Here is a 23,839-nt window from a genome sequence, read left to right as displayed (position 1 = left end):
AATTGTCTTCACTCAAGCAGTGCTTCACAAGCTCAGTTGGACTGGTGAGTGTGTTCCCTTCCATCAGAATAATCTGCAATTTATATGCTCCACTTGCCACATTTTCCAATGATAAAGCCAGTTGTTGTGCCTGTTTGAGATCCAGTTGGGCTTCAGCTAGTAGGTGCTTTTGCATGGTTGCATCATTAATCCCACATACTAAATGGTCTCTCAGCATCTTGGTAAGGGTTAAACCAAAGTCACATGCCTCTGCCAGTTGTCTTAACCAAGTTTAAAATCCTGATACAGGTTCCCCTGGATCTTGAATTGCTGAGTAAAACTGATAACATCTCAGAATTAGAGGAGGATTGGGGTTGTAAGATTCCGTAACAAAATCTATCAACTCTTGAAAGGTTTCAACATCTGGTTCCTCAGAGACAGTTAGGCTCCTAATAACCAAAAAAGCTGTGGTTCACAAACTGTCAGGAGAACTACTCATTGCTTTTCATCTGACCCAATATCATTTGCCTGAAGAAAAATGCATTCTTTTCACAAACTGGGCCCAGTCTGTGACAGCAGCATTGAATGAGTCAAGCTTCCCAAATAACAGCATGATACCAGAAAGGCTTACCCCCAACTCAAAGACAACTGTTGCGAGCAAATTTCTTTAAGCGTGTGCTTTTCTCTTGTCACCACTGAAATAACTCCACACAAGCAGGTATCCTGTCACCAAGTCACCCTTTATTTACTTGTGGAGAGTCCTTGACAGTTCCAGCTCCCTCATAGCCAACTCTCAGAGTGAATAGGATGTCTGACACTGTCAGCCAGAGCTCCTTAATTGAACCATTAACAGCCCCAAGCAGACTCCATAGAAAGAGTTCCCTATGTGACTGACCTTGTTACATCACCTCAGAAACAGAAGAAACGCTGACTGGGAATTTCCTCAGCGTGTTGTTTGCACACCCCTACTGTGATCCTAATGAAGATTTGGTGCTGGAACAGCAACAATTCCCAGGAAATTCCCAGCTAGTGTGTTCTGTTATGTAATGGATCAGTAGATGGTGGTACATCATGACAGAGTCTTCATAAACAGTCTCTGCTTTGAGAAGGTTGGATTGACCAAACGGTCCTCTCCCTTGCTCCAGAACTTCTCCTATTATTCAATCTCTAATAAGTGGCTTTTGAAATGTTCCTAAATTAGCTGCAGTCTGTTGTCAATTCTTAAAATCTTGGTTTCTGACTGATGCGGAGGATATTATATGTATTAAGACCTGGAGCATCAAAACCAGGAGATAGGCCTTTCCTGTTGAACGGAAAGAAATTAAACAGTTGCCCATCTTGAGCCTCAAGTGATACTGAAGCTGTGCTAAATTTCAAGACACAAGGGTATTCCTTTTCAAATACAATTTGAAATACCCTCTCTTCTAAATAACAGAGTTTGATTGTTCGATATCTCTCAGGTATCAAGCTTTCAATATGAGGGCCAAACTGCTGCATCACTAATACTCCACCCTTCTCCTTCTTAATCTCATAAAAGGTCAAGTTTGCAAATGTGTAGTAACCGACATAAGGCTTAGAGTCGGGAGGTGGAGAAAGAACTCTTTTGCTTTGTCGAAATGCAGACTCCATTGCAGGTATTAAATGTTCATAAACCCTCATAGTCAAGTCCTTCTCTTGTGGCCGGGAACCTGACATCAAAATAACAAACCCTAATTTGAGTTTCGGAATCAGGGAGAATGTGGCTGAGTAACCATCCAAATCACCCTCTTTTTTAATGAGGTCGTATCCAAACAGTTCATCGATTTCCCACGGCGTTCCTGTTTTGCTGGCAAAGTAGTCCTCAGAACACCTGAAGACTGGAGTGAGCATCATTTTTATGGCGTCAGGCTCAAGCAGATTTCTGTGGACAGTTCCCAAAAGCACCATTGCTAATTTAGCCAGGTCCGCAGCCGTGGAGTACATTTGGCCAGAGGGTCTATACCAACCAAGGTCATATAGTTGTGCTGGCTGGCCATTGCTGTAAACGCCAACGGCTAGCTTAGAACGGACTGAGTGTGTAAACTCAAATCCAGTGTGCTCCATCCCTAGTTTAGTTAAAATATTCTCTGTAATCCAACGTTGATACTCTGATCCAGCAACCTTATTGGCTAGAATGTGAGCCAGGAGGGAAAATGCCAAATTACTGTAATGACACCTAAGAAAGACAGAACAGTAATTGTCAGTCACCTGTTATAACACTTCTTGCGATTGCTTTCCCACATTCCTTCCATCAATAAACACATTAAATAAAACCAATATTTTTGGTTATTTTTATCTCAAAGCTGAGGTAGATTTATAATCTGGAAAGGAATCAAGGGTTATGGGAGGGAGTCAGAAAAATGGAATTGAGGATTATCGGTTCAACTTTGATCCCAATGAATGGTAGTACAGACTCAACAGGCTGAATCACCTACTTCTGGCCCCATGTCTTATGCAGCATCCATTTACCTTCAACGGCTGCCCACACTTCCTACTGTGAGGTTCAAGTGCCATTTTAGTCATCCTAAAATTCCAAATTCACATTTAGAATGGGAGTTGCTCATGTACATTTGTGGTGGATCATCTGACCACTAGATCTCCCTAATTTTCTTAAGTTTAGATTAGCTTCCCTACAGTTTGGAAACAGGATCTTTGGCCCAACCAGTCCACACCGACCCTCCGAAGAGTAACCCACCCAGACCCATTTCCCTCTGACTAACACACATAACACTATGGGCAATTTAGCATGGCCAATTCATCTGACCTGCGCATCTTTGGACTGTGGGAGAAAACCAGAGCACCCAGAGGAAACCCATGCAGACACGGGGAGAATATGCACACTCCAACAGACAGTCGCTCAAGGCTGGAATTGAACCTGGGACCCTGGTGCTGTGAGGCAACAGTGCTAACCAGTGAGCCACATTCCAACAATATTCATTCATCAGTAATAAATGACTTAGTCTCCAATGGGTCTCCAATCCTCTGCTAAAAATGTAGTAGAATGGGGCAGTTAGCCACTGACTAACCCACGGCTAGAACCAAGAAAATACCAAAGTCAAATAATTTAAATATTGCTGGGTACAACAAAGCACAACAGTGGCCCCAAAGAGAGCAGAGTGGGGACAGAAAGTACCAAAGGATCAATGGTTGCAGAAGCAGCATGACCAGGATCAAAACAGAGAGTAGCAGAGGAGGATTGGTGTGGATGTGATGGGCCAAAATGACCTGCTTCCACACTGTGGGGATTCTATGACTCTATGTCACTCCTTATGCTCAAGACACTGATGGCGAACGCTTCTGGCAAGCATGGAAGAGACAGTGTGGCGCAGTGCAAACTGCTTCCCTGACACAGAAAATACTTCAGGTTTGCTATTGTTCTTATCCTAAAGATGATAGAATTCTGTATCCACCATGACCCTGAGGTGATTAGTGTTAACAGTAGCAACCTCAATGCAGCAGAATAGTTGAGGGTTATCTAGGTAACATTATCATAAACAATGCCAATGTCAATGAAGGCCATTGAATTTCCAAGGCCACCAGCACCTTTGCTGCCTCACAGAATGCGTCTAGTGATCATTCACTGTGCATCTCTCCCAAAATTCAAGTAGCAAGGAGGGAACATGAAAAGTCCTTGGTTAATAGGATTAGGGAAAACCCAAAGGCTTTCTATAGATATGTCAAGAATAAAAGGATGACTAGGGTAGGAATAGGTCCCGTCAAGGATAGTAGTGGGAAGTTGTGTGTGGAGGCTGAAGAAATTGGGGAGACACTGAATGAATACTTTTCATCAGTATTCACTCAGGAACAGGACATTGTTGCCGATGTGAATATTGAGTCACAATTAATTAGAATGGATGGCTTTGAGATATGTAGGGAAGAGGTGTTGGAAATTCTGGAAAGGGTGAAAATAGATAAGTCCCCTGGGCCTGATGGCATTTATCCTAGGATTCTCTGGGAAGCAAGGGAGCAGATTGCAGAGCCATTGGCCTTGATTTTTATGTCCTCGTTGTCTACAGGAATAGTGCCAGAAGACTGAAGGATAGCAAATGTGGTTCCCTTGTTCAAGAAGGGGAGTAGGGATAACCCTAGTAACTATAGGCCAGTCTATAGTCAGCATGGTTTTGTGAAGGGCCGGTCGTGCCTCACAAACCTTATTGAATTCTTTGAGACGGTGACTAAGGAGGTGGATGAGGGTAAAGTGGTTGATGTGGTGTATATGGATTTTAGTAAGGCGTTTGATAAGGTTCCCCATGGTAGGCTACTGCAAAAAATTCGGAGGTATGGCATTGAGGGGGAGTTGGAGGTTTGGATTAGGAATTGGCTGGCTGGAAGAAGACAGAGGGTAGTAGTTGATCACAAGTTTACCTGTACCTCCACACACATCATCTATTGCATCCGCTGCACCCGATGTGGCCTCCTCTATATTGGTGAGACAGGCCGCTTACTTGCGGAACGCTTCAGAGAACACCTCTGGGCCGCCCGAACCAACCAACCCAATCACCCCGTGGCTCAACACTTTAACTCCCCCTCCCACTCCACCGAGGACATGCAGGTCCTTGGACTCCTCCACCGGCAGAACACAACTACACGACGGCTGGAGGAGGAGCGCCTCACCTTCCGCCTGGGAACCCTCCAACCACAAGGTATGAATTCAGATTTCTCCAGCTTCCTCATTTCCCCTCCCCCCACCTTGTCTCAGTCGGTTCCCTCAACTCAGCACCGCCCTCCTAACCTGCAATCCTCTTCCTGACCTCTCCGCCCCCACCCCACTCCGGCCTATCACCCTCACCTTGACCTCCTTCCACCTATCCCACCTCCATCGCCCCTCCCCCTAGTCCCTCCTCCCTACCTTTTATCTCAGCCTGCTTGGCTCTCTCTCTTATTCCTGATGAAGGGCTTATGCTCGAAACGTCGAATTCTCTATTCCTGAGATGCTGCCTAACCTGCTGTGCTTTGACCAGCAACACATTTGCAGTAGTAGTTGATGGTCAGGGTTCATCTTGGAGTGCAGTTACCAGCAGTGTTCCGCAAGGATCTGTTTTGGGACCATTGCTGTTTGTCATTTTTATAAATGACCTGAAGGAGGGGCTAGAAGGTTGGGTGAGCCAGTTTGCAAATGATACGAAAGTCGGTGGAGTTGTTGACAGTGAGGAAGGATGTGGCAGGTTACAGTGGGATATAGATAAGCTGCAGAGCTGGGCAGAAAGGTGGCAAATGGAGTTCAATGTTGCTAAGTGTGAAGTGATTCACTTTGGTAAGAGTAACAAGAAGATGGAGTACTGGGCTAATGGTCGGATACTTGGTAGTGTGGATGAGCAGAGGGATCTTGGTGTCCATGTACACAGATCTCTGAAAGTTGCCACCCAGGTAAATAGTGCTGTGAAGAAGGCATATGGTGTACTGGCTTTTATTGGTAGAGGAATTGAGTTCCGGAGTCCTGAGGTCATGTTGTAGTCGTATAAGACTCTGGTGCAGCCGCATCTGGAGTATTGTGTGCAGTTTTGGTCACCATACTATAGGAAGGATGTGGAGGCACCGGAACGGGTGCAGAGGAGGTTTACCAGGATGTTGCCTGGTATGGTAGGAAGATTGTATGAGGAAAGGTTGAGGCACTTGGGGCTGTTTTCATTGGAGAAAAGAAGGTTTAGGGGTGACTTGATAGAGGTGTACAAGATGATTAGGGGTTTAGATAGGGTTGACCATGAGCTCCTTTTTCCATGTATGGAGTCAGATATTACGAGGGGGCATAGCTTTAAATTAAGGGGTGGTAGGTATAGGACAGATGTTAGGGGTAGATTCTTTACTCAGCGAGTCGTGAGTTCATGGAATGCCCTGCCAGTAACAGTGGTGGACTCTCCCTCTTTATGGGCATTTAAACGGGCATTGGATAGGCATATGGAGGAAAGTGGGCTAGTGTAGGTTAGGTGGGCTTGGATCGGTGCAACATCGAGGGCCGAAAGGCCTGTACTGCGCTGTATTTTTCTATGTTCTACACAGAGCAATTGTCATCCTCACTCTGTTCTACGTTCAGAATCACAGGTTCTGTACAGAAAACAAATGATACTGCTGGGACAGTTCCGTCAACACTGTCTCTTTTATGAATGTCAGATGACAGGACTACATACAAACAGTGAAGTACTCAACAAAGCCAATCTGCCTGACATTGAACACATTCTCCTTTAACACCCAATTGTTCATTCACTACCTTAAAGGGATGACTAACACACCAGCCATCTATAATGGGTGATTTGAGTAGCACCTTCACTCAGCCATCTCTATGAAAGCTCCCTCTCTGTCTACATTGTTCCTTTCACTTCCTATCGTCCCCTTAAATTTCAATTGATTACATGCACTGAATAGGATTTTGGCTCACTCACATGCATTCCACACTGTCTACGTTCTTATTTCAGGAGCTAATTGTCAATATTTCTGCAGTAAAGTTGGACTTGGGTCAGAGTCAAGAAGGTGGGGGTTCTAGATACCACACGAGGAAGAAAGCCCTTTGCTCCTTAGATTAGATTACTTACAGTTGGAAACAGGCCCTTCAGCCCAACAAGTCCACACCGACCCACCGAAGCGCAACCCACCCATACCCCTACCTAACACTACAGGTAATTTAGCATGGTCAATTCACCTGGCCCACACATTTTTGGACTGTGGGAGGAAACCGGAGCACCCGGAGGAAACCCACGCAGACACAGGGAGAACGTGCAAACTTCAGACAGTCAGTCGCCTGAGTCGGGAATTGAACCCGGGTCTCAGGCGCTGTGAGGCAGCAGTGCTAACCACTGTGCCACCGTGCCGTCCTCAGTCCATACTGTGGCTACTGGAGGAGTGACAGGCCTTGGGTCCTGTACTTGCTTCCTCTTTTATTGGGAGCAGAGACAGACTTCTTGCAAGCAGACTCTTAGTTATCCATTTTGCTGTGAACAACATTTTTCTACTTTGTGCGGCAGACATTCTAATCCATTCTCTTGAACTTGCATTCAAGAAGCAAGACAGCAAAGATCAGTGAAACAAAAAGAGGTGAACGTGAATGAAAAGCACTGGAACTTCACTCAATTTCTGGATACATCGCTACACTATCATCCAGTTTATCATTCACAGTCTCACTGGCAATCATTGACTCTGAGAAATTTACCCAGAGATAAACATTTTAAGTGAAGATTGTGAACAGGCGATGCATTAGCAATAAAGGTAATGGTGGAATGTCCTTTCAACATAAATACAATGACAACTGGACATTAGATCTTGCAAAATTAATTGGAGTGATTTCAAGTACAGTCACCCAGGGTTTATAGGATCTCACTGCAACTGTAAAGCTACAGAGTCTTTATAACTGCCAGTAAGGGTCACTGATGAAATGATTGTCCGTGTTCAGGTTACGGCACAGTATGAATTAATACAACACTTCAGTGCTCTTAACCGCCTGGCTACAGTTTGGTAAAAACAATGACTGCAGATGCTGGAAACCAGATTCTGGATTAGTGGTGCTGGAAGAGCACAGCAGTTCAGGCAGCATCCGAGGAGCAGTAAAATCGACGTTTCGGGCAAAAGCCTTTCATCAGGAATAAAGGCAGAGAGCATGAAGCGTGGAGAGATAAACTAGAGGAGGGTGGGGGTGGGGAGAGAGTAGCATAGAGTACAATGGGTGAGTGGGGAGGGGATTGTATTGCTGTAAGATGCAGCATTAATATGAATGTAGCCCAGCTGGAAGAGAAGGACAGAGCTATGTGCAGGAATACCAGTGTTCACAGCCCAAAAACTAAGCTAGCCAAACTAAATCCAATCCCAAAACCTACCTTTAAGAAATCCGAAAGAACTGCAGATGATATAAATCAGAAACAAAATTAGAAATTGCTGGAAAGGCTCAGCAAGTCTGGCAGCATCTGTGGAGAGAAATCAGAGTTAACGTTTCAGGTCAAGTGACCTTTCCTCAAAATTCTGAGGCAGGGTCACTGGATCCAAAAACGTTAATTCTGATTTAATAATGCTGCCAGACCTGCTGAGCTTTTCCAGCAATTCCTATTTTTGTTCCTACCTTTAAGAAGTTGGATTAAGACTTTCTTACTGATTCAGCAGTGAACTAACACCAGTTACGAAGCCTGCACATTCTGGTAGTAAAGTCTAGCACTCACACCCCCACAATTACATTGTAAACTTGGACCTGCTAAGTAAACAAATGCATTAAATTCTGCTACCAGTTCCTGACTTCCTTCTGTTAATGTTAAGATCTTGAGCTATGAGGCTGACCTCACATCATTACTCAGGTGCTGCTCTATTACAGTAAGCTGGGTCTTTGCACATTATGTTGAACAGTGCACAGTAACTCCCAGTCAAATATAGAAAGTTTCTACAGACAAATGTACATCTGCTTTCACTCAATTTGTCTCAGATGTTAGTTAGTTGCAACATTAATCCATTAGTGCACCATAACTCCTGTCTGAGATACAACTCCCACTATAAAACCACAACACACGTTCTACCTCACACTCACTGGATATTTGCCTGTCAGCATAATCACACTGGAGACTTGCAGATTAGTTATAGTGACAGTAAAGTACCAATCAAATGTACTTTCAGGCAGTTTTCCTTCAGTTGCTTTTGATGGAAACCAGATTATAAAACGGTCCTTGCTATTCCATTGAGATGTGAGATATATCCTACAGTTTAAGGCAGGTTGACATATTGTGCTACTTTCATGAAACTATTTGCACAGGTTAAAGAAAAAATTGGAATATTTAACAATATAAGGATGGTTCATGAGATTTGTTTCTTAAAATGAAATCAAGAAACAGCCATAAGTTTTAATTGTTCATCAATGTTTTAAAAAATCATTCATAGAATGAGGGCTTCGTTGGCTGTGCCAGCATTTATTGCCCATCCCTAATTGCCCAGAGGGCAGTTAAGAGTCAACCGTATTGCTGTAGGTCTGGAGTCACATGCAGGCCAGACCAGGTAAGGGTCGCAAATTCCTTCCCTATAGTACATTAGTGAACTATATCAGTTTTTCCCAACAATGGATTCGTGGTCATCATTTGAGTCAGAATTTTTAAAATTGAATTCACATTCCACCATCTTCCATGGCAGGATTCAAACCCAGTTCCCCTGGGGTCTGTAGATTAAAAATACCACTTGGTGATAATACCACCAGGCCATCACCTCCTCTACACTTCTTTACAAGATTTTCAATTTCATAAAATGTTTTAGTTAAAAGACGCTACAAATGCTGAATTCAAACCTTGTACCAGGATCAGCAATGAGTAAATCGTCCCGTAGAAGATTCAGTGCCATCTCAGTGTTTCCATCCCAGAGCAGGCTTGTTGATCTGAGTCGTCTAGGTAACCCTGTAAATTATTCCATACAGGATTTAAAGATTTCTGTAACCAAAGCTAACAACCTCTTTGGAGTGATCTCAAACAGAATACCATAAAAACCTTTAGGTCCACTAAAGCATGATCAAGACTTCAAAGGATTTGAAAAGGTGACAAGATCAGAAACTAATTACAATAACAAAACAAGTTTGAGCTTTTTAAAATTTTTATGCTGCTTTGTTCAGGGGATGTGGGTGATACTGGCCGAGCCAACATTTATTGCCTGTCCCTGGTTGCCCTTGAGAAGGTGGTGGTGAGCTGCCTTCTTGAACCGCTGCAGCCCATTTGTTGGAGATAAACCCACAATGCTATTAGGAGGAATATTGCAGGACTTTGTCCCAACCGCACTGAAGGAACAATGATATATTTCCAAGTCAGGATGGTGCACGTCCTTATAATTTTTTGTTTTGTAAAACTACCTAAATCTTTTAAGATACATAGTCCAATGAGTGGGCACGTAGCAAATTGAGCCCTTGGGTAGCACACTTTACAGGATGAGAATGCCTGAACGTCACAGGGAATGTGCGGGTGTTCCTGGGATCTGATCATTGCTGGCAAAGTTAGCATTTGTTGCCCATCCCTAAATGTCCTTGAGAAGGTAGGAGAAGTCATCTTCTTGAGTTACTGCACTTGGTGTGATATAGGCACATCCACAGGCATTTATTTTTGTAAAAATATGGTACATATAAGTAGCCATTTCAGAGGGTATTGTGATGAAAGGTGTGTGATTTACATGTATATAAATATCACTCTTACGGTTTGTATTTCAAAGTGGGGTGCTGGTTAGTTTTATGAAAGGATTTGTGTCAAAGACTAGGTCAGATACTCCTTCTGATATGTAACCTATCCCAGCATTTGTCAGAGACGTGACTGTGAACTCCTGGAGTGTTAATCAATTTTTAAATAGACTGTCATGGTTTACAAAAGGTTGAACAAAGATTGAAAGCGGTTAGCTTGTATCTAGTTCAAAATAATCAAGGACTGATTTTTGATTCAGATAAACCAGAGATTAAGTGCTTTTGGACAGTCCTAAAGAGACCCAAATCTGGTCGGAAGCAAAAGCAGTTTCTCTCCTAGAAGGGAGGCTTCCAGAGCAGTTAAGGGAATAAACTATCTCAGTCGAAACATTTAATATGTGCATCTTCCAGATTAGGAATGTTTGGTTTGAAATCTGCGTGCCATTAAAAGTTGAGAAATTTTAATTTCTCAGTCTTGTCAGCATCCAGGTATGAGACTTCATAGTTCACAGGTCAAAAACTGAACAGCATCAAAATCGAAAGGACTGATTAGATACAGTGTGGAAACAGGCCCTTCGGCCCAACAAGTCCACGGCGACCCTCCGAAGCGCAACCCACCCATACCCCTACATTTACCCCTTTTAGCTAACACTATGGGCAATTTAGCATGGCCAATTCACCTGACCCGCACATCTTTGGACTGTGGGAGGAAACCGGAGCACCCAGAGGAAACCCACGCAGACACGGGGAGAACATACAAACTCCACACAGTCAGTCATCTGAGTCGGGAATTGAACCTGGGTCTCTGGTGGTGTGAGACAGCAGTGCTAACCACTGTGCCACAAAGTGCTGGAAAAGCTCAGCAGGTCTGGCAGTATCTGTGAAGAGAAATCAGAACTGAGGAAGGGTCATTGGACTCTGATTTCTCTTCACAGATGTTGCTAGACCTACTGAGCTTTTTGAGAAATTTCTGTTTTGTTACCGAACATAATCAGTTAAGCAGAATTTAAAGATTTGAAATAGAGGGGCAATTCCTTTAGCATGGTATTGGATAGTATTGGAAAATAGGTTGAAACTTGGTTTCGGTGTGTATTTTAAAAGCTTTCTAACTATACTTTATATTTAGTTAGCTTAGGTTTTCTATATCTGAGAGTGTTGTAGAGTTAAACAGCACGGAAACAGACCCTTTGGCCCAACTCGTCCATGCTGACCAGGTTTCCTAAATTAGTTTCATTTGCCTGCATTTGGCCCAAATTCCTCTAAACCTTTCCTATCCATCTACCTGTCCAAATGTCCTTTGAATATTGTAACTGCACTCGCCTCTACCACTTCCTCTAGCGGCTTGTTCCATATACACACCACCGTCTGCGAGAAAAAGTTGCCTCACAGGTCCATTTTAAATCTTGCCCCTCTCACCATAAAGTAGTAAAAAGTGAGGTCTGCTGATGCTGGAGATCAGAGCTGAAAATGTGTTGCTGGTTAAAGCACAGCAGGTCAGGCAGCATCCAAGGAACAGGAAATTCGACGTTTCGGGCCAGAGCCCTTCATCAGGAATGAGGAGAGGGTGCCAGGCAGTCTAAGATAAAAGGTAGGGAGGAGGGACTTGGGGGAGGGGAGATGGAGATGTGATAGGTGGAAGGAGGTCAAGGTGAGGGTGATAGGCCGGAGTGGGGTGGGGGCGGAGAGGTCAGGAAGAGGATTGCAGGTTAGGAGGACGGTGCTGAGTTCAAGGGAATCGACTGAGACAAGGTGGGGGGAGGGGAAATGAGGAAACTGGAGAAATCTGAGTTTTGAACTCAGATTTCTCCAGTTTCCTCATTTCCCCTCCCCCCACCTTGTCTCAGTCGGTTCCCTCAACTCAGCACCGCCCTCCTAACCTGCAATCTTCTTCCTGACCTCTCTGCCCCCACCCCACTCCAACCCCTCACCCTCACCTTGACCTCCTTCCACCTATCACATCTCCATCGCCCCTCCCCCAAGTCCCTCCTCCCTACCTTTTATCTTAGCCTGCCTGGCACCCTCTCCTCATTCCTGATGAAGGGCTCTGGCCCGAAACGTCGAATTTCCTGTTCCTTGGATGCTGCCTAACCTGCTGTGCTTTAACCAGCAACACATTTTCAGCCCTCTCACCATAAAATAAACTTCTGCTTTTAAAAAAAAACTTCCATAGTCTGATGTGCTTATGTTCAGTGATTGACCACTACATTAAGTGAAGTTAAAAAAAAACATCAGCTGGATTTCATTCTGGGAGCTAACTTGTCCAGTCGTGCTGGCAGCTGGGATCACAACAGTAGTTAAATGTCAAGCACATTTCCTTACATCATTAAATATTACAAGGCCAAACGTACTTGACTTATTCACTGTCTTGCATGGACTACATCTGTGTTAGGGATTGCCATACACCTTTACTGAAGTCTGTTTTTAATTTAAATCAAAATAATTACAGACACTGTAAATCAGAAACAAAAACAGAACTTGCTAGAAAAAGCTTAGCAGGTCCTAGCAGCATCAGAACTGAGGAAGGGTCACTAGACCTGAGACGCTAACTCTGATTTCTCTCCAGAGATGGTGCCAGACTTGCTGAGTTTCCCAACAATTTGTTCCTGTTTTAATATGTCAGTTTTGTGAGCTTATCCGAGAATGATTCTTTATGTTGCTCAATACTATCTAAATTCTTTAAGACACTTTGTTCACTGAGTGAGAATGGCAAATTTCACAGGATGAGAGTCCCAGAGCAGCAGCACGGTGGCTCAGTGGTTAGCACAACTGCCACACAACACCAAGGTCCCAGGTTTGATTCCAGCCTCGGGTGACTGTTTGTTGGTTTTGTTCTGCGTGCTCCGGTTTCCTCCCACAGTTACAAAGATGTGCAGGTCAGGTGAATTGGCCATGCTAAATTTCCCATAGTGTTAGGTGCATTGGTCAGATGGAAATGGGCCTGGGTGGATTACTCTTCGGAAGGTCGGTGTGAATTGGTTGGGCCGAAGGGCCTGTTTCCACACTGTAGGAAATCAAATCTAAAAGGGTGGCAATGTGGCTCAGTGGTTAGCACTGCTGCCTCGTAGCACCAGGGTCCCAGGTTCAATTCCAGCCTCGGGCAACTGTCTATGTGGAGTTTACACATTCTCCCCGTGTCTGTGTGGGTTTCCTCCCACAGTCACAAAAGATGTGTGGGCCAGGTGAATTGGCCATGCTAAATTGACCATTGTGTTAGTCAGAGGGAAATGGGACTGGGTGGGTTACTCTTCGGAGGGTCGGTGCAGACTGGTTGGGCTGAAGGGCCTGTTTCCACACTGTAGGGAATTTCACGTAAATGTCCTGGTTTGTAAAATCCTTTACAAGTGCAAATATGCGTATAAGTTTATAACTGACTGAGGTGTGCTTGTTCTTTGGCATATTCTATACTAATTTTATTTTTTGATGTAAAATAGCTACTTTTCAAATTTAACAAAACAATATTTATTACATCAGTACAATTATTATTTTGTTCAGCTAATTTTGCAGAACACTTCCCTCACCTGACAGCTGGCTGGCCATTCGTTTCAATGTCACAGATGATACTTTTGCAGCAGCTTCCCTTCGCTCAAGAAATAGCAGGCCATCTGCTTCATATTTACTTTCCAAGTCTTTTGAATTTCCCAGTGGGTTTTTAACTGTGAAGTTTTGGACATATTTTGTTAGTGGATCATCCAGAGACGCAATTTTCCCTTCCTGCCAGAGTTTATACAGCATGATAGCTGGGAAAATCTTGGAAATGCTTGCGATCCTGAAACAAGAAGAATTTGTTTTGAGATTTCTAATCATTTTGCGAGCACACATTAAGTAGAAACGGAATAAACTGCGGATGCTGCAAATCATCAGAAACAAAAATAGAAATTGCTTGAAGACTCAGCAACTGTAGAGAAAAATCAGAGTTAATGCTTCAGTCGAGTGAATGGTGTTCTGGGGAAAGGTCACTCAATCCGAAACTTTAGCTCTGATTTCTCTCCACAGATGCTGAACTTTTCCATCAATTTCTGTTTTTGTTTTATGCAGTAATTGGTATTATGAACAAATCCCATCATTAGTACACATTTTACAATGGTGTGCGCAAGAAGTACAAATTTTCTTTTCTCTTTTGAAAGTAGATAAGAGATTTGCTTCTAATTTGGACTGTCCCCTATCCAGTTGCTGGGACCTGATCACTTATGTTATGACATAGGGTTCATTCATAATAACAGCTTCAGACTGTTAAGTTGCTGAATGAGTAAACCTTCCAAATCACTTGCAGAGTTTGATCCTGAAAAATACCTGACAGGAACTATTAGCTCTATTACATATTTTCATTCTAGTCATTTCATCAAATTCCTGCCAATTCAGAAATTCCTTTACAAGTTGCAGTTGGTTTCATTTTAACATAGCGCACCACCTTTTGCAAATGTTTCACAGAAAACAATGTAAAAACTTGTCTCATTGTGTTAGTCCACTCCTACTATGGACTTGTTCCATCAGATAATATGCCAAACACATTTAAATGAAAGAAAGAAAATAACTTGCATTTAAACAGTCATTTCCATTACTCATGATGTCCCAAAGCATCTGATAGTGGATTAAATACTTTTTAAAGTTCTGGGAAGTGCAGCAATCAAGAGGCACACAGCAAATTCTGACAAACAGCAATGACAAGACAATCCTTTGTAGTTGATTGTGGAATAATGTTGGCCAGGAGAATTCCCCTGCTCTCTTTCAAACATATACATGTCCACTCACCTGAGAAGGCAGATAAAGCCTTGGCTTCACATCTGATCTAAAGATTAACTCAGTAGCCCTGAAATCTCAGTGTGCATTATGTGCTCAAATGGGGCTTAATTTCCCACCTTCCCTCTCAGATGGACATAAAAAGAAATACTGATTCAAAGATGACCATGGAGTTCCCTTGTTATCCTGGGCACCACTAACATACTTCATTGACTTTGTGGGGATGTCTCAGAAAAGTGTGATGGAAAATAAATGCAAGTTGTTTCCTTTAGTAACAGTCACAACATTTTAAAACTATTGACTGCTTGTGAAATGTTTTGAGATAACTTTGAGAAATATGAGTCTTTTACAGATGCAAGTCTTTATTTCTTCTGAACGAATGCAAAATTCACCAATGAACTTTACTTGGGGGTTTTGTTTGCAGCTGTAATATTGAATTAGCATCGTACTGTAACTTGTTGGAATTATAATTGTGATTGATGCCAACATTTTCAGACTGTTCTCCTTCATTTATCAGAAGCAGGAGATAGAATGACACTGCCCTCTGTGGAGTAAGTGTTGTGAATGGCAATTTGAGAGCCTCAGAGAATAGAATTGCATATTGCAGCGTGAGTCATGGTACATAACAGTCTGGAGATATACCAGGTAGGGAAAACAAGTCCTGTCAATAGATGCCAGGAAAAGAAAAGAGGAAAATGTAAAGAAAGAAAAAAAGTTCTACCATGTCATATTGCGGAACGTGGTCATTAGGTCAATCAGCCCATTGAATCTATGTTCGCTCTCTGTAGAACAATCTAGTCAATCCCATTCCCTGTCTCCACTGTCTGGAAATTGTATTTCCCTCAAGTGCCCATCCAATTTCCTTCTGAAATCATTGATCACCTCCACTTCAACCACACTCAGAGACAACAGGCCCCAGCTTGTTATCACTTTCAGTGGAATATAGTGACTTGATGGGATAATAGTTGACCAATTTCAAAAAGAGAACATTAGGAGTTACACTTGAGTCCTGACCAAAATACCACAAGTTACATACTTAACAAAACAGAGGAAATAAATCTAGGCAATACGATACACCAAGGCCGTGGGGTAAGAGTTTCAGAATTCTAAATGTTAGGTTTTTCATTTCATCAAGAAGTATTTCATTTACAGAGGAATTAATCTGTGAGGGATTGTCAGGAAGGATTAAACATAGTAAAAAGTCCATGTAAGACACAACTTTCACTGAAACAGGAAGATGGCTGGGTTAGTACATGAGAGAGCAATGGGCTGAAGGGCCTCCTACATCTAAACCGATCTGTGAAATAAAATCTCTTGCAAATAAATATCACTTATAGTAACAGTGACTTAGACAAACAACATAGAATTATTGATTGAAGCAGTTCCTGTGGGAACTAAGATTGATTTCACATGTCAGATAGGAGTTATAAAGTTACCTGTAAGCAGTGTATTCATTTGGTGGAGGTGAAAGCTCATCACTTGCATTTCTTTTCCCAAAATTTCCAGTCCACAGCACAGTATCATTATATATTACAATGGCTGAAATAGATGGCAGGCTCCTTGCATGTATTTGATGACGTAACAGAAAGTCAACCTATAATGGACAGTCATTATCTGTCTAAGTTCCACTTCTAATCTTCAAAGACAAAGACAAATATAGTTTTTGTAAGAACATATAATGAGAGTGAATGGGATAGATAGAGGCTTTGTGCCTGTTTGATTGAATTGGCAGCTTGTTTTCACACCTTATCTGGTTTCATTTCCATTGAAATCAAGACATTTTATAAGCAAGATGTCTGCTAAATTTATCTTTTACTATTTCAAAGACATCTTCCCTCTGTCTTCTGCCCTCCTGGTCACCTTTCCCTGATTGCTTTCTAAGCAGATCGTTTCATGATTTCCATTGATTAGATAGTTTTAAGAGACGACGTAAGAATTTTCCCTAGCCCTTTGCATTTATCAGTCTTTGCCAGTAAAGATATTTGGATGTTAACTCGACTGCAAAGTTCCATTAAACTAACTGAAATGAAGATCCTTTCATATTATGTTTACATTTGCTTTTATCTGCATTATCCAGATTAACATTCACTTGCCATATCCTACCCTGGTTACATAATAAATCTTATGTCTTGCTTGTAACCTATTCACATAACTTCATGTCTTTGCCTATTATAGCAGGAATATTACAGTTTCATATCATTCACAAACAGCCCTACTCTGTGCTCCCATAAACATATGAGCCAAGGAAAAGTACATTTTGCAGACTTCTTGCAATTTGAGAGTTTGAGTCATGTGAAGAATTGGTCTAGATTCTTTGGACCAACAACTAACCTCCCTTACAGGGTGTCAATCTGGAATTTGCCTGTGTAGAGGTTAAAGCAGCAGCCAAATGTCATTTCAGGCTTTATAGAGCTTTACATTAGATTGGAGATCTTTCTGAGCCTTTGCCAGAGGCTATATAGCAAAGGCTGGGGCTTAAGGAGAACAACCACCAGTCAAAAATGAAGGGAAAGTAAACTTTACATATGTGTGTTATTAAGTCAATAGGCAGGTGATGAGTGGTGTAGAACATGTTCTCCTGTTTTGTGATGGGCAAAATGGTCCTGCTATATGCCACAATGTCTCTAGAATCACTCTCTTTGGAAACACAGGTCAGCCATCTCAAAGGACAGTCGTGAAATTTACTCTGGAGGTAGGTAATGGCCAGATCTAACCACCTATATAATACACAGCTGAACCTAATGTAAGCATTTTGTCATTCATGCACTAGAACAGCAAATTACTCTGCACTGTAACTTTCCCCATTTAAGTAATATTCAGCTATTCTTTTCTTCCTGCCAATTGTTTAATAACACATTTTCCACAACATTTTCCAACTGCCAAGTTTTTGCAGAGTCATTTAACCTGTTACCCCTCTGTAGACTCCTTCTGTCGTCCTCTCCGATTACCTTCCTGCCTATTTTTGTGTCATTTACAAACCTGGCAATAGTACATTCACTTCATTAATCCAGTTCATTAATATATATTGTCAATAATTGTGGCCCCAGTACTGATCCCATTGGCACTTTATTACTTACAGGTTACCATTGTCAAAATATTCCCTTGTGGCAACTCTTTGTCTTCAATCAGTTAGCCAATGCTTTGTCCATGCTAATGTCTCTAATACTATGGGTTCTTATCCTGTTAAGTAACTTTATCTGTGATACCTCTTCAAATGGCTTCTTGAAATCCAAATATACTACATCGGATGGTTCCCATTTATCTACTCTGTTTGTTACCTGTTCAAAGAACTGCAATAAAAATGATCAGGCATGATTCCCTTTCATTAAGCCATACTGATTCTGCATTGTTATATTGTGTGTTTCATAAATGCTCTGGTGGAACATCCTTTATATTTTCCCAATGATGAATGTGAAGCTAACTGGCCTATAGTTACCTATTTCTTGTCTCTCTCCCTTTTTGAATAAGAGCATTACATTGGCAGGTTTCCAATCCTCTGGCACTTCTCCAGAATCTAAGGATTCTTAAAAGATTACTACCAGTGCAACCATTGTCTCTGCAGCTAGTTTCTCTAAATCCCTACAATACAAAACATCAGGTCCATCATGAAACTGCATTCAGTAATTTGTGGGTTAGCACCAGAAAAAAACATGACAATGAAAGCTGCTAAATTTTTGTAAAAGCCCAACTATTTAACTTCCTTCAGCTTTACATCAAATCTTGGTGGCCTGAAGGAACTACAGATATGCCAGAAATGTTGGTGCTGCCCGCATCTTTCAAACAAGTAGAAGCTTTTAAAAAAAAACAACTTGCTTGCCTAACAGTGTCACTTGCAGAATAAAGAATGTGCTGATTCACATCATTAGTGCCCATTATACTACAATAATTCTAATCAGTGTCTACATCAAAGTAATTGACAAAATGATTATTCCCAAAACGGTAGTTTTAAATGTCAGTTTTTGCAATTTTGAAAATAAAAATAATTAATCTCTTGTAACATTTAAGAAATCCCCATCTAATTAAAAATGTACTTCCAATTGTTCACTGATAAATGTTACAAGAGATTATGTTATTTCACTGATAACATAACATTGATAATTGTTTCACTGATAAATGTTATTGTGTCACAGTATGATATATTTTTCACTTTTTTTTTACTTTGGCTTTTTTTGCCAGTCCCTTCAATTTCATGTTAATCTGCCAATACATACGCTCCCTCCCTAAGGTGGGTAAAATTCTAATTTGATCAGAACCTTATTCCAAATTCTAGGTTTTCCAAAAGTGTATAATAAGAGACTCTTCAGTATTTTAGTCACTAACCTTTTTGAGAGCTTCATTTAGAATTGGCATGGGATGCACCAATGGCACAGGTTTGGGATGCCTGGGACACATTTGCACAGGTTTTGGCTCTTTAGACAAAGTAAATTCATCTGAAACAAATGAGAAAGTGGCACAGTGAGGAAGATTCATTTGGAAGACTCAAATTCCTAGAAAACATTGTTAGCTGAGCTGAATATAACACCACAATGGAAGAGAAGCAGATGGAACTGGGGTCAGGGAAAATGTCAAATGATTACCTATGCCTTCCATCTGAGATAACTGCAGGTTGAAATTGGTACCAAAAATAATACCCAGTTGGCATTGCGCTGGTGAGCAGATGCCCCATTGACAGCACTCTTACTTGAGCTGGAAAGTTGGAGAGTCACAGACCCATTCCAGTGATTCCAGAACACAAATCCAAACTGACACTCTAAGGTCAAAAACGTAGGTGCAGAAATAGGCCAATTTGATTAATGCTGATATGTTTCTCAACCCAATTTCCTACATCTTCCCCACAGCCCTTGATCCCCTTATCAATCAAACATATATCTATCTTCATCTTAAATACACTCAATGACTTGGCCTCCAATGCCCTCTGCAGCAATGAGTTCCATAGATTAACCAACCTCTGGCTGAAGAAATTCCATGTTATCTCAGTTCTAGAGGGCTGTCCTTTCACTCTGAGTTGTGCCCTTAGGTCCTAGTCTCTCCTACTGGTGGAAACATCTTCTCCATATCAACTCAATCCAGGCCTCTCAGTATTCTGTAAATTTCAATCAGATCCACCCTCATTTTCTAAACTCCATTGAGTATGGACCCAGAGTCCTCAACCTCTCCCCTTATGACAAGCCCTTCAGTCCTGGGACCATTCTTGTAAACCTCCTCTCGACACCCTCCTTAGATATGGGACCCAAAACTGCTTACAATATTCCAAATATGGTCTAAGCAGAACCTTGTAGAGTCTCAGCAGTACATCTCTGCTCATGCATCCTAGCCCTCTTGAAATGAATGCAAACATTGCATTTGCCTTCCTAAATGCCAAATGAACCTGCATGTTAACCACAAGTGAATCCTGAACCAGGACTCCCAAGTTCCTTTATGCTTCAGATTTCCCATTAGAAAATAGTCTATGCCTCTATTTTTCCTATAAAAGTGCATGGCCTCATACTTTGCTGCATTGTATTCTATCTGCCACTTCTTTGCCCATTCTCCTAGCTTGTCCAAGTCCTTCTGCAGCTCCCCACTTCCTCAACACTATCTGTCCCCCCACCTATCTTTGTGTCATCTACAAAATTACCAACAATGCCCTCAGTTTCTTTGTCCAGATGTGTAATGTAAATAGTTGTGGTCCCAACACTGATCCCCGGATGAGCTCCACTAGTTACTGGCTGCCCTCCTGAAAAAGACCCTTTTTATCCCAACTCTTAGCCTTCTGCCAGTCAGTCAATCCTCTCTCCATGCCAGTACATTGCCACTAACACCATGGGATTTTATCTAATTTAGCAGCCTCCAGTGTGGCACCTTGTCAAAGGCATTTTTGAAATCCAAATAGGTCACATCCAACTGGCTCTCCTTTGTCTAACTTGCTCATTACCTCCTCAAAGAATTCTAACAGATTTGTCAGACATGACCTCCCCTTGATGAAGCTGTGCTGACTCCACCCTATTTTACCCAGGCACGTCCCAAGTACTCCACAATCTCATCCTTTGTAATGGACTCTAAAATTTTATAATGACTGAGGTCAGGCTGACTGGCCTTAGTTTTCTCTCTTCTGCTTCCCTCCCATCTTAAACAGAGATGTTACATTAGCCATTTTCCAGTCTTCTGGGACTCTCCCTGACTCCAGTGTTTCCTAAAATGATCACCAGCAATGCCTCGACAATCCCCTCAGCTAACTCCTTTAGAACTCTATCTGGTCCAGGTGATTTATCCAGCTTCAGACTTTTCAGCTTCCCCAGTACTTTCTCCTTATTGTCTCCAGTGTAATTTTACGGGAATCATTGCACAGCAGCATAAAAGACCTCACAGCACTAGGTCAAAGAGGTGTAGGAAGGCTCTCCTTGGTATTCTAGTAAATATTTATCCTCAATCAACTTCATCAGAGCATTCTTGATCATGGCTAACCATCTTCCTCAATGTTATATTCCTGCGCTATATCCATATCCCTTGATGTCATTAGTAACTAGAAATCTATTAACCTCTTTGTTAGACATTCCTAATGACTGAGCTTGCACAGCCCTCAGGTGTAGAGAATTCCAAAAAATCACCACCCTCTGAGTGAAGAAATTTGCCCCGATCTTATTCCTAAACGGTTTGTTTTCTATTCCTAAGATTGTGTGTTCTGGTTCTAGATTCCACAGCCAGGAGAAACATCCTTGCTACATCTACTGTACCCCTTTACACATTGTCTGCAGTTCTAAAACAGATTAGGTGCTTGTTTTCTTTGTGGGAGCTTGGTTACTGACATTACAACAACAGTTCCTAGTCGGCAAAGCCATCTTGGGTGTGAAAGGTACGATTATGAAGTTTTTTAAGATACATCAAAGATACCAATGAACCTCAGTTCCAAGTCATTATAATAGCTTTTCACTCACTCAGGCCTTTCTTTGGAAGTTTGTACTGCCACACAAAACAGCAAGTCATAGTGATAGAGACAACTATAAAGAAAGCCATGCCAAGATGTGGCCATTTCAAATCCATAGTGATAACCTTCTTCAACAGTGTTCAGGACTGGACTGCTGCAAAACAAAAGCACAGATTATAAACACGTCCTATTATGTCTTTAATTATTGATCACCACATTCCTACTATGCTTATGTTCTAACAGAAATCCCTATCAAATCTGAAATGTACTTGCTTTGTAGAATTAATTACTACTGTTGAGATACTGTTGTGGGTGGCACAGTGGTTAGCACTGCTATTTCACAGCGCCTGAGACCCGGGTTCAATTCCCGACTCAGGTGACTGACTGTGTGGAGTTTGCACGTTCTCCCCGTGTCTGCGTGGGTTTCCTCCGGGTGCTCCGTTTTCCTCCCACAGTCCAAAGATGTGCAGGTTAGGTGAATTGGCCATGCTAAATTGCCCGTAGTGTTAGGTAAGGGGTAAATGTAGGGGTCTGGGTGGGTTGCGCTTCGGCGTGGACTTGTTGGACCGAAGGGCCTGTTTCCACACTGTAAGTAATCTAATCTAATCTAAAAGGTTCATAGCAGTCTGTGGTGTCAGTGCAAAAACAGAACAAAGTGCAGAGATTGCCTGTGATAGCAGAGAAACAGAATCCATAAGGGCCAGTATGTTATAAGCCGCTGAGATGTGATGAACCAGTGAATGACTGACAAAGGTTGTCATGTCCGACTCTTTTAAAGTTGGATATTCACTTAGATTTGGTACATCACACTGTTCATCTAATCCTTCTGTAATTGAAAAGAAAGGAACATTTCTCACTGTGGTGAATATAAGGGCAATCCCTTCAGGTAGTGAATTTCAGATATAGTATTCATGATCCTCTGGGTGAAAAAGCTTGTTCTTAAATTCCCTTTAAATCATGCACCCTGATTATTGACTCCTCTGCAAAAGGAAAAAAAACTCACCTTATCTACACCCTTCAGAACTTCATACACTTCAATCATATTCCCCCCAGGAACTTTCTCTGTTCTGTGGAAAATAACCCCAACCTTTACTTTCTTTCCAAGGCTGAATCACTCCAGCCCAGGCAGCATCCTGGTGAATTTCATTTGCACCTTCCTTAATACAATCACATCTTTCCAATGATGTGGCAGCCAGAACTGCAAACTGCACACAGTACTCCAGGTATGGCCTAACTAATGTTTTACATAACTCCATTATAACGTCCTCATTCTTATATTTAATGCTTTGACTAAGAAAGGCAAATATCCCATATGCCTTATTATCTATCTTGTCTTTTTTTCTTCTACATTCAAGGATCTATGAACATGTACACCAGGGTCCCTACAATCCTCTGCATGTTCTAGGGTCCTACCATTCAATGTGTACTCCATTACCCTGTTAATTTTCTCAAAGTTCTTCACCTTACACATTCCAGGAGCCATATAAAGTTATGAGAAAAAAGCAGTGAGCCTGAGGAATGGGAGCAGTTTAGATTTCAGCAAAGAGAGCCAAGAGGTTAATTAAGATGGAAGGAACAGTGTATGACCACAAATTGCAAGGAACATAAAAGTGGATCGTAAGAGCTTCTATACATATGTAAAAAGAAGAAAAGATTAGTGAAGACAAACGTAGCCTCCTTACAATCTGAAACAAAGGAATTGATGATAGCAAACATGGAGTGGCACAGTAATTAAACAACAACATTTACAGAAAATAAAAATAATTTTCCAGAAATTCTTGGGAAGGAAGTGTTTCTTGGAATGGATGAATTGAAAGAGATTAGTACTGGTGAAAAAAATGATGCTGGAGAAACAATTGAGATTGAAATGTAATAAATCCCCAATATCTGATCATTTACATCCCAAGGCATTAAAAGAGGAAGCTATGGAAACAATAAAGGCATTGGTTGTCAACTTCCAAAGTTCTGTAAATCCTGGAACAGTTGAAGGTGGACTGGAGTGTGGCAAATGTAAGCAAACTATTTAAGAAAAGAGCAAGGGAGAAAACTGAGAATAACAAACTGGCTAGCCTAATATCAGTCGGGGTGAA

At 41.8% G+C, this 23,839-nt stretch overlaps 1 protein-coding gene across 1 annotated transcript; it reads right to left on the bottom strand.

The window, feature by feature from the left end:
* Positions 1-1,200: 1,200 nt before the first annotated feature.
* Positions 1,201-21,865, bottom strand: LOC132833574 (putative beta-lactamase-like 1). Its single transcript, XM_060851943.1, has 6 exons — positions 21,760-21,865; positions 19,166-19,275; positions 16,282-16,439; positions 13,627-13,874; positions 9,239-9,344; positions 1,201-2,173 (listed from the first exon to the last, which is right to left on the bottom strand). Exons 1-6 carry the CDS (start codon positions 21,863-21,865, stop codon positions 1,201-1,203), a joined length of 1,701 nt encoding a protein of 566 aa, XP_060707926.1.
* Between the last annotated feature and the right edge of the window lie 1,974 nt (positions 21,866-23,839).

This window comes from Hemiscyllium ocellatum, chromosome 37, assembly GCF_020745735.1.
Source record: "Hemiscyllium ocellatum isolate sHemOce1 chromosome 37, sHemOce1.pat.X.cur, whole genome shotgun sequence".
NCBI lineage: Eukaryota > Metazoa > Chordata > Chondrichthyes > Orectolobiformes > Hemiscylliidae > Hemiscyllium > Hemiscyllium ocellatum.
The sequence above is the reverse complement of the archived record's forward strand: the minus strand, read 5'-3'. Positions and strand labels throughout refer to the sequence as shown.